Source organism: Lepidochelys olivacea (genome assembly GCF_965140295.1).
Source record: "Lepidochelys olivacea isolate rLepOli2 genome assembly, chromosome: 3".
In the NCBI taxonomy this organism is placed as follows: Eukaryota; Metazoa; Chordata; order Testudines; family Cheloniidae; genus Lepidochelys; species Lepidochelys olivacea.
In genome coordinates this window covers 143,126,675-143,140,536 of record NC_140413.1, presented here as the reverse complement: position 1 = coordinate 143,140,536, position 13,862 = coordinate 143,126,675, and the positions used below count along the sequence as shown (strand labels likewise).

Below are 13,862 nucleotides of genomic sequence, written 5' to 3'. Positions count from 1 at the left end.
AGGCACAGAGGACAAGACAGCTGAGGGGTTTGTAATGGGATACATGTATAGGTCACAAGTTCAAATACAGCCCAGATTGTCAGGAGCAGGATTTCATTACCATCTGTCAATTTTTCCCAGTTGATATGACCATGTTACAACAGGCACCTTTGTTGGCAAGTAGGAACACCAAAGATTAAATGGACATGGAAATTAAATCAACCTTTTTACCATGCGAGATGGCCCCTTGTGGTCTGGGTTGTAACAGACAGACATGTCTGTGTGGGGAAGCTTACACTGTATGTCAATGCTGTAACTGTACTAGAGATGGAGGACTTCAATGTCCAGTGCTGTCAGTCTTTTTATGAATATTAAGGCCTATATTTTCAAGAGTGACTAGTGATTTTGAGTGGCTCATTTTTTGGAGAGAGTGAGAGAGAGAGAGCGTCCAATTCAAGTTACTTTAAAGGCAGCTGATTTTCAGAAGTGATGAGAACCTGCTCTCTAAAAATCAGGCTCCTTTAAGGTGTCATGTCGGATGCCCAAAACCAGAGGCATCCAAAATAAACAAAAATTAGAACTAAATTCAAGTATGGAAGCAAAAACTCAGTCTAGAAAAATAGTATTCTGTTCATAAGAAAGTAATAAATGCTTCTAGCATTATGAGGCATTAACAGAGATCCAGGAAAGTGAGATCTTATGATCGCCTTCAAAGTTCATGTAAAATTTTGGGGAGTTTTTTGTAGCTTCCCTGGGAACATTTAAAAATGTTTGTTTGGCCAACTCACATACCTTTTAGCTGATGTGGCTCACACCAACAGTAAACATAAGGCAACTCAAGATATTCGCAAAAATCCATTAAGGCTGCTTTTCAGTAATTTAATGAGGAGAGCAATAATTTATAATATTGCTGCTAGAGAGATGCAAAAAATGTCACCTGAAAATTTTCCACTACCAAAAGCACATTATGGAACTTAAAAGTGCCTTTCCAGATGTGAGTCACACTGAGAAAATTAAACTCTCTTGTGGGTCCTGGGAAGCCACAGTCTTAACCTGTTCCTTTTGTTTGTCCAAGACAGTCTGCTAGAGTGATATCCTGTGGCCACCTGCCAGCTGGAGGCTTGCACAGATTTTTTCCATTTGGGATTGAACCTAATAAGGCCTACAAGAATCTGGGAGTTGAGTAGTTTCTCCTGCATTTTGAGGAAGGGCCGAGGGTACAAACTAGACATAAGAACGGCCATACTGGGTCAGACCAATGGTCCATCTAGCCCAGTATCCTGTCTTCCAACAGTAGCCAATGCCAGGTGCTTCAGAGGAAATGAACAGAACAGGGCAATTTGGTGTTTGGTGGAGGCTGGAGGAGCAGCAGCAAAAACTGCTCCACCTGGGGTTGGGTGGGGGAGGGGAAGAGAGGGGAAACCTCTCCCCCCACCCAGTGGTACCCAAGGAGGACCACACAATGTGATGTGCTTGAAATCAGATGAGAAACATTGAGTTTGCATCTCATCCGTCCATTATTACTGTGGACGCTGTCAGGGTCAGACTCCTTGATGCTGTAAATCGTCATCGCTTCATTGACTTCAACTGAGCGACACCGATTTATATCAGCTGAGAACCTGGCCCTTAATTTGTTTTCCAGAGAGCAGAGTACTTGGATACTACAATGATGGGTGACTGTAGTGACTTCAATGCACCTCCTTGTGGTTGAGTGTTTGATAGCGATAGTCTTGCCCCAGTTTCCCTTTATTTGGCCATGTGATCATGTGGCCTATAGAGCTTGGCCTCTCTTTACGGTGTTTGAGTCACCCCTTTTGAGGCAGTAAGGGGTCTCACCCAAGGTCCTCGTGGCCCTGTGAGGGGCCTCCATTCGCTGCTCCCAGTGTCTGAATTCTCCCTCTTCCTTCTTCGTCAGAGAAGGGACGAAAAAAAGTCAAAACAGAGCTGTGAATAAAGTTCAATAGTCTGAGTTGGGACAGACAGCTGCAATCTGGGGCGTCAGCAGTCTTTGCCCTCCTTCAGTGTCAGGGATGGAGGCCCTCCGTCTCCTCAGAATCCCAGCCCTAGGGCTTGATAGACAATCAAGGAGTGTGTGCTTAGGTCTCCTGCTGCCCCCCAGGGCTGCTTCCTACCTACAGTGTTCTGCAGATATCTGCTGTCTTGCAACCCTCCCTGAATCCTTCCACCAGGAAAGTGGTCTTGCTGGCTGGCTTTTTCCTATCCAGTGCTGTGGAGCTCCTCCACAGTGGCTCTCAGCCTCTCCAGTGCCCACTCTGCTCTGTCTGGGATGCAGCTTTTTATCCCAGCTGTCAGAAACCAGCCATTTAGCTGCAGTGAGGCATTGCTCTCTTCATTAACTCTTTAGTGACCGCAGCCCTGTGGGGCCTATATAGCCCATCACACTGATCCTTGTAAAACCTTGATGAAACTAGAGCATGTTGACCCGGCCCTGCAGTTCAGATTACAGGTGTGTAAATTACAGCACATACTAGCGTGTTGCTCTGTGACTGCTCCATGTAGGCTCTGCAAGGGAAAACTATAAGGTACCTTGTTTACATTAATGTGTCCTGTTTCAGCTAGTGCATGCTGCCGTTTACACCCCTATAGCCCAAACTGTGGGGCCATGCAGACAAGCCCCTATATCAGGGGTGGGCAAACTTGTTGGCCCGAAGGCCACATCTGGGTATGGAAATTGTATGGTGGGCCATGAATGCTCATGAAATTCGGAGTGTGGGCTCTGGGGTAGGGCTGGGGATGAGGAGTTTGGGGTGCAGGAGGGTGCTCCGGGCTGGGACCGAGGGGTTCGGAGGGCGGGTGGGGGGGGAATCAGGGTTGGGGCAGGGGGTTGGGACAGGGGTGCAGGCTCTGTGCGGTGCTTACCTCAAGCAGTTCCCAGAAGCAGTGGCATGTCCCCCCTCTGGCTCCTACGCAGAGGCACAGCCAGGCAGCTCTGCATGCTGCCCTTTCCGCAGGCGCCACCCCTGCAGCTCCCATTGGCTGCAGTTCCCAGCCAACTGGAACTGCGGGGGCACTTGGGGCAGGGGCAGTGTGTGGAACCCTCTGGCTGCCCCTATGCATAGGAGCCGGAGGGGGGCATGCCCTGCTCCATGAGGCTTCTGGAAGCAGTGACAAGCCCTTGACCCCACTCCCCGGAGGGAACTTGAGGGCTGGATTAAAATGTCTGGAGGGCCGGATGCGGGACAGTTCCTCAGCTTTGTCACCTAAAAAGAATCTCCCTCTCATCGTCAACCGTGAAGACTGATGCAAAAAATTCATCAAGTTTCTCCTCAAGGGCCTTATTGTCCTTGAGTGCTCCTTTATCATCCTGATCATCCAGTGCCCCATTGGTTGTTTAGCAGGCTTCCTGCTTCTGATGTACTTAAATTTTTTTTTGCTATCACTTTTTGAGTCTTTTGCTAGCTATTCTTCAAATTCTTTTTTGGCCTTCCTAATTATATTTACACACTTCATTTACCAGAGTTTATGCTCCTTTCTATTTTCCTCACTAGGATTTAACTTCCACTTTTTAAAGGATGCCTTTTTGCCTCTCATTTCTTCTTTTACTTTGTTGTTTAGTGACAGTGGCTCTCTTTTGGTTCTCTTGTTATTTTTTTTAATTGGGGGGTCTACATTTAAGTTGAGCCTCTATTCTGGTGTCTTTAAAAAGTTTCCATGCAGCTTGCAGGGATTTTACTTTTGGTGCTGTATCTTTTAATTTCTGTTTCACTAACCTAACCTCCTCATTTTTGTGTAGTTCCCCTTTCTGAAATTAAATGCTACAGTGTTGGGCCACTGTGGTGTTTTCCTCACCACAGGGATGTTAAATTTAATTATATTATGGTCACTATTACCAAGCGGTCCAACTATATTCACCTCTTGGACCTGAACCTGTGCTTCACTTAGTACTAAATCAAGAATTGCCTCTCCTCTTGTAGGTTCCAGGACTAGCTGCTCCAAGAAGCAGTCATTTAAGGTGTCAAGAAACTTTATCTCTGCATCCCATCCTGAGGTGACATGTACCCAGTCAATATGGGGATAGCTGAAATCCCCCATTATTACTGAGTTTTTTTATTTTAATAGCCTCTCTAATCTCCCTGAGAATTTCTCAGTCACTATTACCATTCTGGTCAGGTGGTCTGTAATATATCCCTACTGCTATATTCTTATTATTCAAGCATGAAATTACTATCCATAGAGATTCTACGGTACAGTTTCAAGTATCGGGGGTAGCCGTGTTAGTCTGTATCCACAAAAACAACAAGGAGTCCGGTGGCACCTTAAAGACTAACAGATTTATTTGAGCATAAGCTTTCATGGGTAAAAAACCCACTTCTTCAGATGTTTTTATGTTACAGTTTGGTTCATTTAAGATTTTTACTTCATTTGATTCTACGCTTTCTTTCACATATAGTGCCACTCTCCCACCAGTACGACGTGTTCTGTCCTTCCAATATATTTTGTACCCTGGTATTACTGTGTCCCATTGATTATCCTCATTCCACCAAGTTTCTGTGATGCCTATTATATCAATATCCTCATTTAATATGAGGCACTCTAATTCACCCACCTTATTATTTAGACTTCTAGCATTGGTATATAAGCACTTTAAAAACTTGTCACTTTTTAGCTACCTGCCATTACATGATGTAATTGAATGGGACTTTTTTTCATTTGACTGTTTCTCATCAGATCCTACCTGTATTTTATCATCTTCCATCCTCTCCTCCTTATTAGGACATAGGGAATCTCCATTTATAGATCCTCTCCTAAGGGATGTCCGAACCATGTGCTCCTCTGCATCTGTCAGCTTTCCCCCAGCTCTTAGTTTAAAAACTGCTCTACGACCTTTTTAATATTAAGTGCCAGCAATCTGGTTCCATTTTGATTTAGGTGGAGCCCGTCCTTCCTATATAGGCTCCCCCTTTCCCAAAAGTTTCTCCAGTTCCTAATAAATCTAAACCCCTCCTCCCTACACCATTGTCTCATCCACACATTGAGACCCTGCAGTTCAGCCTGTGTAACTGGCCCTGCATGTGGAACTGGAAGCATTTCAGAGAATGCTACCATGGAGGTCCTGGACTTCAATCTCTTACCTAGCCGCCTAAATTTGACCTCCAGGGACCTCTCTCCTATCCTTCCCTATGTCATTGGTATGTACATGTACCACGACCACCGGCTCCTTCCCAGCAATACACATAAGTCTATCTAGATGGCTCGAGAGATCCGCAATCTTTGCACCAGACAGGCAAGTCACCATGTGGTTCTCCTGGTCATTGCAAACCCAGCTATCTATGTCCTCATGATCGAATTGCCCATTACTAATACCTGTCTTTTCCTAATAACTGGAGTTCCCTCCTGCTGGAGAGGTATCCTCAGTGCAAGAGGATACCACATCATCATCTGGAAGGAGGGTCCCAACGATGGGATCGTTTCCCTCCGTTCCAGTTGGATGTTCTTCTTCCCTGAGACTTTCATCCTCCTCAACAGCACAGAAACTGTCAGACCAGGAGTGGGACCGTTCTACTGTATCCCAGAAAGTCTCATCTGTGTACCTCTCTGTCTCCCTTAGCTCCTCCAGCTCAGCTACCCTGGCCTCCAAAGCCTGTACACAGTCTCTGAGGGCCAAGAGCTCCTTGCACCGAATGCACACATACGCCACCTGCCCATAGAGTTAGGATTAGAGTTAGGGCAGTTTACAGTTTGTAAAATATTTTAAAATATTTTAGTAAAATATTTTACTAAATTCATTATTCATTATTTCATTCAAGAGAGTTTTCACACAAGACAAATATGTAGGGTTTTGGCCATCTTGAGTTACAACAGGAAAGTATTAAGACTTTCAGACGGGTGCTGAAAAAATGAATACATACAGTATGTGCTCCAACTCTACTATTTTAAGAGCAATACACAGGTTTAGAGGCCCTGATTCATTCAGCAGGCAGAAATCAAGCGCCAGGACCCTGGCAGCCGAAACTGTATGAGAGGGAGGGGTTACAGCAGCACAAGCTGTAAAATAGGGGAGTCTACGCATTCCCCACCATCCTCGGCCAGCTGGGTTCTGATGGAGGCCTGGGTGGAGTTTAAAGCTGCTTTCCTAGGAAGAATCTCAAGGGGGGAACAATGGCGAATCCCCTTTGGAGCCAGCTGTCTTCAAAAGGCACAAATTGCAGTCCTTTGCACATGCACTAGATGAATCCAGCCAAGTGTGACTTAGATTAATGAAGAAGCGGCATTTTCTTTCAAGGATGCTATCACACTATATATATTTTACCTAAATTACATACCTACAGTTTTATATATCTACACAGACACCACACACATGCCCCCCAACCCCCACTCTATACATGGTAGATAAGCGGAGTCTTTGGGCTTGTCTAGAAAGAAAAGCTATTGCAAAATAAGCTAGGGTCTGAAAATCAAGCACAATAGCTATTCTGCACTCTCTCCCCATGTGGATACACTTATTCCACACTAAAGCCTTGTGAACACAGGCAGTGGCACGTAGGGTACACATAGCTACAAGCTGCAGTGACAAGCAGGCTAAACTCACGGTGTGGTGGGTAGCTACATGTGGCAGTGAAAGGCTCCAGCAGGTGGGGTGGCAGTGGGGAAAGGCTTAAACAACTTCCTGCTGCTAGAGCCTTTCCCTGCTGCCTCTCCCGTGCCAGAGCTTTTCCCATGGTGGGAAAAGGCTGCAGCAGTCGGACAATACACTGCTAACAACAGCAGTGTAGATGGGGGAGGCACTGCTTGGGCCTATAGAAAACTGTAGAGTACACACCCCTGAGGTTCTGGTGCGTGTACTCTACTTGCCTAATCCATGCCTCGCCCTCTACAGTGCTATTTACGCCCATGCTGCAGGGGAGAGGGGGAGGAGCCATGCAGTATATGTACTCTACATGCTACTGTAAGTGTACAAATAGTATAAAGGCACTCCTAGGCTGTTTAGCTGAATCCACTTTAGAAAAGAGCCTCAATGAGTTTATAAATGACCAAATTAATGGCTTGTCTACTTGGGAAATGGCTCAGAATAGCTATTATAGAATTGCTATTCCACAATAGATTCCCATGTGGACATGAAGAAAAGGAGTACTTGTGGCACCTTAGAGACTAACCGATTTATCTGAGCATGAGCTTTTGTGAGCTACAGCTCACTTCATCGGATGCACATGCTAATTCCATACAATATAGCTTAATCCACTTAATCTCGAATGTCCTCATGGGGCATCATTCTACAATAGCTATTCCGGGCCATTTCCCCTTTTAGATAGCCTCTTAATTTGGCTATTTATACTCTCACTAAGGCCCTCTTCAAATTCCTTGGAAGTTTCCCTCTCCTTTCTTACTACTATAATCACATCTTGCCTCTAAAAGCCAAGTGACCGGAGACAGCCAACTAATAGATGAGACAAAACTGGCTTTTTAGTTTCCCAGGTCTCTCCATGCTATTTAAAAAATGTGATAATATAAATACATTTTCCAGAATAAAGACTAATTTTATCTTTCCTCCCTCACCCACCCATAATTCTCTTCTTTGTGGCTGCAGAAGAACATGCTGCCCCCTGCTGCTGACATGCCTGGATTGTGCGAGGCAATAATAGCTGATTAAGATAGACTTTTATTAAAAGCCACTCTCCTCCTAAAAGAGATCTGCTAGTGTGAGAGCCAAGGACACATATCCACTGCTTCCCAAAGACATGTGTCAGCATGGGAGGTGGGGAGGAAGTTACATAAACACTCTTCACAGTATTGCCACCTCAGCATTCAAAAATCATTAGTCAGGCACTCCAAAATCATGAGATTTTTAAACAACTATTAGAGCTTGTCTGGAATTTTTTTGATGGTACAGTTTTCCAGTGGAAACACAGTTTTGTCAAAATGTAAATATCTTGAGGGAACATGTCAATTTTCACAAAATTTCAGAGGTAAGAAAGTCTAAATAAATTGTTTCGACAATTATGTCATTTGTTTTGAATTTTATAATATTATAATTTTTATATACAAATATTTTATATTGTACATTATAAAGTTTTGACATCAAAAGAAAACATTTTGATGGGTCTGAAATTAAATTTTTCAGAATTTCTGTTCTGCAGGAAATTTTGCCTTTCGTTCTGATTCTGAAAAAAAAAAGTAAATTTAGAAATGTCAGAATTTCCTGTGGAACAGAAATTCTGTTTTCCAACCAGCAATAAAAGTAATAAATTTTGGTTTCTTTTGGGTTTCTGAACCTTCAGGCTGCAGCCGCTTCATGATTTTAAGCTTTTCTCTGCAACCATAAGAGTCACAAACTTACTTAAAAAACAGAAGGCAATCGGACATTCTCATGCAATCTCCTGATTCCAGAAACTGGTGTTGTAAGAAATATACCAACCATTACAAGACTCATGATAAAATTACGATAGCTGACAGCACTTTCTTCAAACTTGTGAATGAGCTTAGATGCCACGGTAGTGGATGTGCTATAAGAATCCAGACAGAAAGATAACTGTATGTGTGGGTGGGGATGGTGGCAATGATAGAGTTGTGGAATGGAAGGAGAAGTGTAGTGTGTAGAGAAGCAGTGGTTCCCTGCCACCATCACCTCCTAGCTTCTGACCCCCCGCCAAATTTCCTGGATGATGGCAGTTGCCACTGGAGAGAGAAAAGCACTGAATTTTAGACCACTTTAACTCTCACCATCTACCTCAGGAACATGCAAAAATCTTTGTTCATAGCGAGAAAAGATGTACTAGGGTTAAATAGCTTAGAAATTATCTTCCTTCTCCATTCCCATGTAATTGTACTGTATGGGCTATCCTCAAACAGAGCACTACTGTGTCACTGCAGAAAAGGGAAGTAAAGATGAGAGACACTTCCAGTTATCATCCTGAACAAATATTAATGATGCATTTTCTTTCTTTCAGACCCCCAAATATGCATTTCTTAATTTTTTCTTTGCTGGTATGGAAAATGAAGCTTTATACAGGATTGGTACATTACATGTCAGACCAAAATATGGATCTTTTAAATAATTAATTATATTTAATGGCCACAACTTAGAATATTTATAACAAGATCTCTTGCTAGCCAGGCATTTTATATATTGAAGGATCATTGGGTTGGCACTAGTATGACATTTGTACCTATTAAGAATAGCCTTTTGTATGTTATATGAACTGATACAACACAAAAAAATTAAAATATTTTAAAATGCTATTTAAAGTAATTATTATTATGAAGACCATTCCCTACCTAGAACTATTCATTATTTATGCTGTGCAAATACTTTATAATATTCTGTGAAAAATTAAAGTTTGCAAAAATGATGTGCACTCTCTTTTCTGCTCCTGTTATATGCTGCAACTCCAAATGCAACAGCTGCACAATATCAACAGGAGTACATTTAAAAATATGTACACAATCTATACAAGATGTACCTGAATCACAAGCAGCAGCCTCTCTTTCTTTTAAATCTTCTGATCCCATTAATTGTCCAAACCGATTGCCTCCCAAGGACTTTTCAGTAGTTACTAGCTGTAAAACAGGACAGCACTTACTGTAACTGTTGATTTTATATTCAAACACTGCAATTATTTGAGAAGTCTACTCTGTACAAAATGTCCAAACCAACTCTATAAAAAGTATGTCAAAGCACACTAAAGAATACCCTTACTTATATTTTCAATTGGTAAAGCAGCATCAAGGAAAACAAATTCTTACCTTGTGTTTGGATACAAGTGGCCTGCAGCAATAAAGAAAAGAAGAAGAAATGACCACTTTCAGTAACAATATTCTTCACAACCAATGTCACAATAACTACTGCACAAATCATACTAGTCCCTTCCGTGCTCTAATATTAGCACAGAACTTTTCCAACACTGAAACACTATCAGTGCACTAGCATAGTTTAAAGTATAGAGCTGTACCATATGTTAACATCATTAGAAAGCCAATTATTATGGACGTTGCTGCACGTAATTGAGAAGGCAGTTAAAAGGATAAAAACACATCAGAAATGTTCTAAACTTCTTGTAAATGTGTTTTGAAAGGGACACAACTTCAAAAATCATACTTCTGTCTGCAAATGTTTTACCAACTAGCATTAAAAGTAACATCTGCTGTAACTGAAAGAGATTTGGAGAAAATATTACTCCCCCTCTCCCCCAGTTTATTCTAGTTCAGATTTTTGGAAGAATTGTGCACCCATCACTCCCTCTGAAATCAGTGGGACCCACAGCTGGATCAACACCACTGAAAATCAAGCTATGTATTCTACAGCTTTAGATACACAATTAGCTCCATGATTTATCCTGTATAGTCAGTCCTGTCAATAAGCAATATAAACAAACACAGCAATAAGGGAGAGAGAATTTGTTTTAAAAATTATTATAAAACCACAACACTTGGCAAGAGGTTTCAGGGCAAACAGAAACAATGTTTAACACATTTTTTTTTAAAGTGTTTAGATTGTAACTTGACAATATGCCTTAAGGTATACAAGCTTTTTTTTGCAAAGGCAAAGCAGAAACAGCCCAAAATAGTCTCTTAAAAAAAAAAAAAAACAAGTGTCCAGTATGAGCATTTGGATTATAAAATAAATTACTGGGAAAAAATCACACATCTATGCTCTCAATTAGAAAAACACATAACTCAAATATTCAAAGAGTTCCATCTTAAAAACAAAACAGAAAAGTGATTTTGATTTTTGTCACCAGGTAAATCTAACTTCAATCCCTAGAAAAAAGATGGAACAACTATTAAAAGAATCTATAAACATCTACAGAATACTGACAACAGGAATGATAACATGGATATTTAAAGAACAAGTTATGCCAAAAAAACATGGTCACTAATTTTGATTAAGTTACATAATTAGTGGAGGAGGGGAATATAGTAGATGTAATGTATCTGAATTTTAGTCAGTAAAGTGAGGACACATGGAACAAATTTCAAGGAGAAAACAGTACTTCTGCTGTTTTTGCTTATGCTCAAATAAATTTGTTGGTCTCTAAGGTGCCACAAGTACTCCTTTTCTTTTTGCAGATACAGACTAACACCGCTGCTACTCTGAAAGGAGAAAACAGTTATTTACAATAAGACTGCTATTCTGTGCCTACAGAGATGCTGCTAGATGCTGAGTATACGGGCCAAATCTCCTATTCCAAGCCTATAGTTTGGCCGAAATCCAAACTATATGGGCCAAATCTTCTATCCCAAGACTACATGTAATGAGGCTGTATATTAGGGAACCTGACAGACACTTGGGCAAAGGAATCCTTCATTATCAGTCAGAGACCAGTAGCAAGCTGCTACTGCAGCCACAGGGCTAAAAGTTGCCTCAGTTGCCCTAGCAGGGTTTCAGGTTTCTGCTTTCCAATGGCTCCATATCAAATGTGCTCAGATGATAAGTAAAGAAATTATTTTTTTCTGACTGCCAGCCAGACAACCTAATCTAGGCTTTGACAGTCAAGCGGTTTTCTTCTTATGCATCACCACCTGTGATAAAGGTTCTGCAAGCCAAATTATTCCCTCAGTGACACATGGATGAGAGCAAGCTGGCTGAAGTTATTTGCCAGGCAAGAATGGAAGGGATGATAGAAGGCTGGAGAAAGCAAATGGAAAATATGGCAAAAACTGTATCTGTCCCTCTGATTAAGCACATCTCTTTGCCATGTGCAGTCATTTTTACAACCTTGGAATCTGGTTAGTTTTCAGTTACTACTGGATGATCACCATTCAGTGATAGCGAAGATGGCTCTCTCCTTTTGCAACTGCCCAGGACACTGTAGTCTTTTCCTACCAAAGCAAATCTCAATGCAGTGATTCATGACTGTCACCTCAAGGCTAGACTACTGCAATATGCTCCATTTGGGGCTCTACCTTAAGTCCATCTGACAAGTGCAGAATGCTGCTTGTTAAGCGGAGGATCCTGCTTCAGACATATAACAGCCGCCTTCCAGATTTGCACTGGCTGCCTGTGGGTTTCTGGGTGGAGTTTCAGTGCTTTGTTGGTTAATACCAACACTTTAATGGCCTTGGACCTGCTTGAGAGTTTATTTCTCTCTCTCTGTGCCACACTATCACAGTTGAGATCCAGGCAGCTGCCTGCGTTGTAGCACTCTCAGGCTATGTCTACCCTACTGTGGTGTAGTGTGGGGGAGGGATAGCTCAGTGGCTCGAGCATTGGCCTGCTAAACCCAGGGTTGTGAGTTCAATCCTTGAGAGGGCCACTTAGGGGTCGGGGGCAAAAACTGGGGATTGGTCCTGCTTTGAGCAGGGGGTTGGACTAGATGACCTCCTGAGGTCCCTTCCAACCTTGATATTCTAAGTCAATCTGAGCTACATGAATAATGTAGTTGGAGTAGACGTAGCTTAGATTGAGTTACTGCGGTGTCTACACCACGCTGGGTCGACAGGAGACGCTCTCCCATTGACTTACCTTACTCCTCTCACTCCCGGTGGAGTACTGGAGACCATGGAGAGCGATCTGCCGTTGATTTAGAGGATCTTCACTAGACCCACTAAATCGACCCCCAGTGCACTGATCACAGCCGCATCGATCCCGCGGTAGTGTAGACATAGCCTCAACATAATAGAAAGGGGACTTTTTGTCCAGGTATACTGTGAGAGCCTCTTTCCTTCAGAAAGGGCTCCCTCCAGTCCAGAACAGTCCCAAGTCTGTTGACCTTCAGGCCATGGTGCCTCTTGTTATCTTATAATGTTATATAAATATATTAGTAAGGCTTCTGACACAGTCCTGCATGACATTCTCACATAAGCAAACTAGGGAAATGTAGTCCACCTGAAATTACTATAATGTAGGTGCATAACTGGTTGAAAGACCATACTCAAAACCGTAATCAAACTACAACGAGGACTGTGATCAATTGTTCTCCACGTCCACTGAAGGTAGGACAAGAAGTAACAGCGTTAATCTGCAGCAAGGGAGATTTAGATTGGATACTAGGAAAAACTTTCTAACTATAAAAGTGGTGAAAAACTGGAATAAGGCTTCCAAGGGAGGTTGTGGAATCCTCACTGGAGGTTTTTATAAACAGGTTGGACAAACACTTGTTAAGTATAGTCAGAGGGCTGGACTTGATGGCTTCTCAATGTCCCTTTGAGCCCTACATTTCTATGACACTACGATAAAAAAACAAACAAACAAATAAAGGAGCTAAGCACTATTATTTATTATTAATATAATTGCTTCAGGTAAAGAGAGAGTCCCTGTAGTGCATTCCTTCCCAATGGCACTAGAGAAACTCAAAAATATGAGAGCAGCTCCTCTGCTGTATAGAAAGAAACTACTTAACTCTTATGCCTAAACACCTTGGTTTTAAGGGACCCAACTGTTAGCCACTGATTGATATTACTGTAATCTTTTCTGAATGACTTGCTAAATGCAAGCCGTGGCAAGAATTATGCTATGGTTAAAGTGCAAGTCACTAGCATGCTTCATCAACCTTCTAGTACTGCAGGCACCAGACTTTGAACTTTAAACTTTTAAAAGCTCCTCATTGATGATTTTTATGTTTGAATTATTTGTGTTTGTGTCTTGCCAGAACATGATCAGATAACTACATCAGACGGTAGAATCCGGTATCTCTATAGTACACAGTTTTCATCTGCTGTTTTGTTTCATCTTGAATAGTAACTTTATTAGCAAACACTACATCATATCACACTTTATTTGAGGATTGCCACCCCAATATGACTGATCATAACTGTATATTTGGGGACTAAACGACAATTTTGTCCAACTGAATCCTCACCAGTTCAGCAAAAGAAGGCAGTAATGTGATCCAAGTATAAACTCTTCAACTCCCCAGACTATCAAAGTAATACCTGGACTCTGTAGAAATATTTTTAACAATATTAATCCAGTTTGAGAAGTTACT

General features: G+C 42.0%; 1 protein-coding gene across 5 annotated transcripts in view; it reads right to left on the bottom strand.

The window, feature by feature from the left end:
- CNST (consortin, connexin sorting protein) overlaps window positions 1-13,862 on the bottom strand; it is a 112,413-nt gene that overhangs the window by 28,524 nt on the left and 70,027 nt on the right. For all 5 annotated transcript variants that reach the window (XM_084625206.1, XM_084625205.1, XM_084625207.1 and 2 more), the window contains 2 exons: window positions 9,682-9,703; window positions 9,399-9,495 (listed from right to left, as the gene is read on the bottom strand). In XM_084625206.1, coding sequence (XP_084481332.1) covers window positions 9,399-9,495; window positions 9,682-9,703 — 119 coding nt within the window. The remainder of the gene's footprint in view (window positions 1-9,398; window positions 9,496-9,681; window positions 9,704-13,862) is intronic.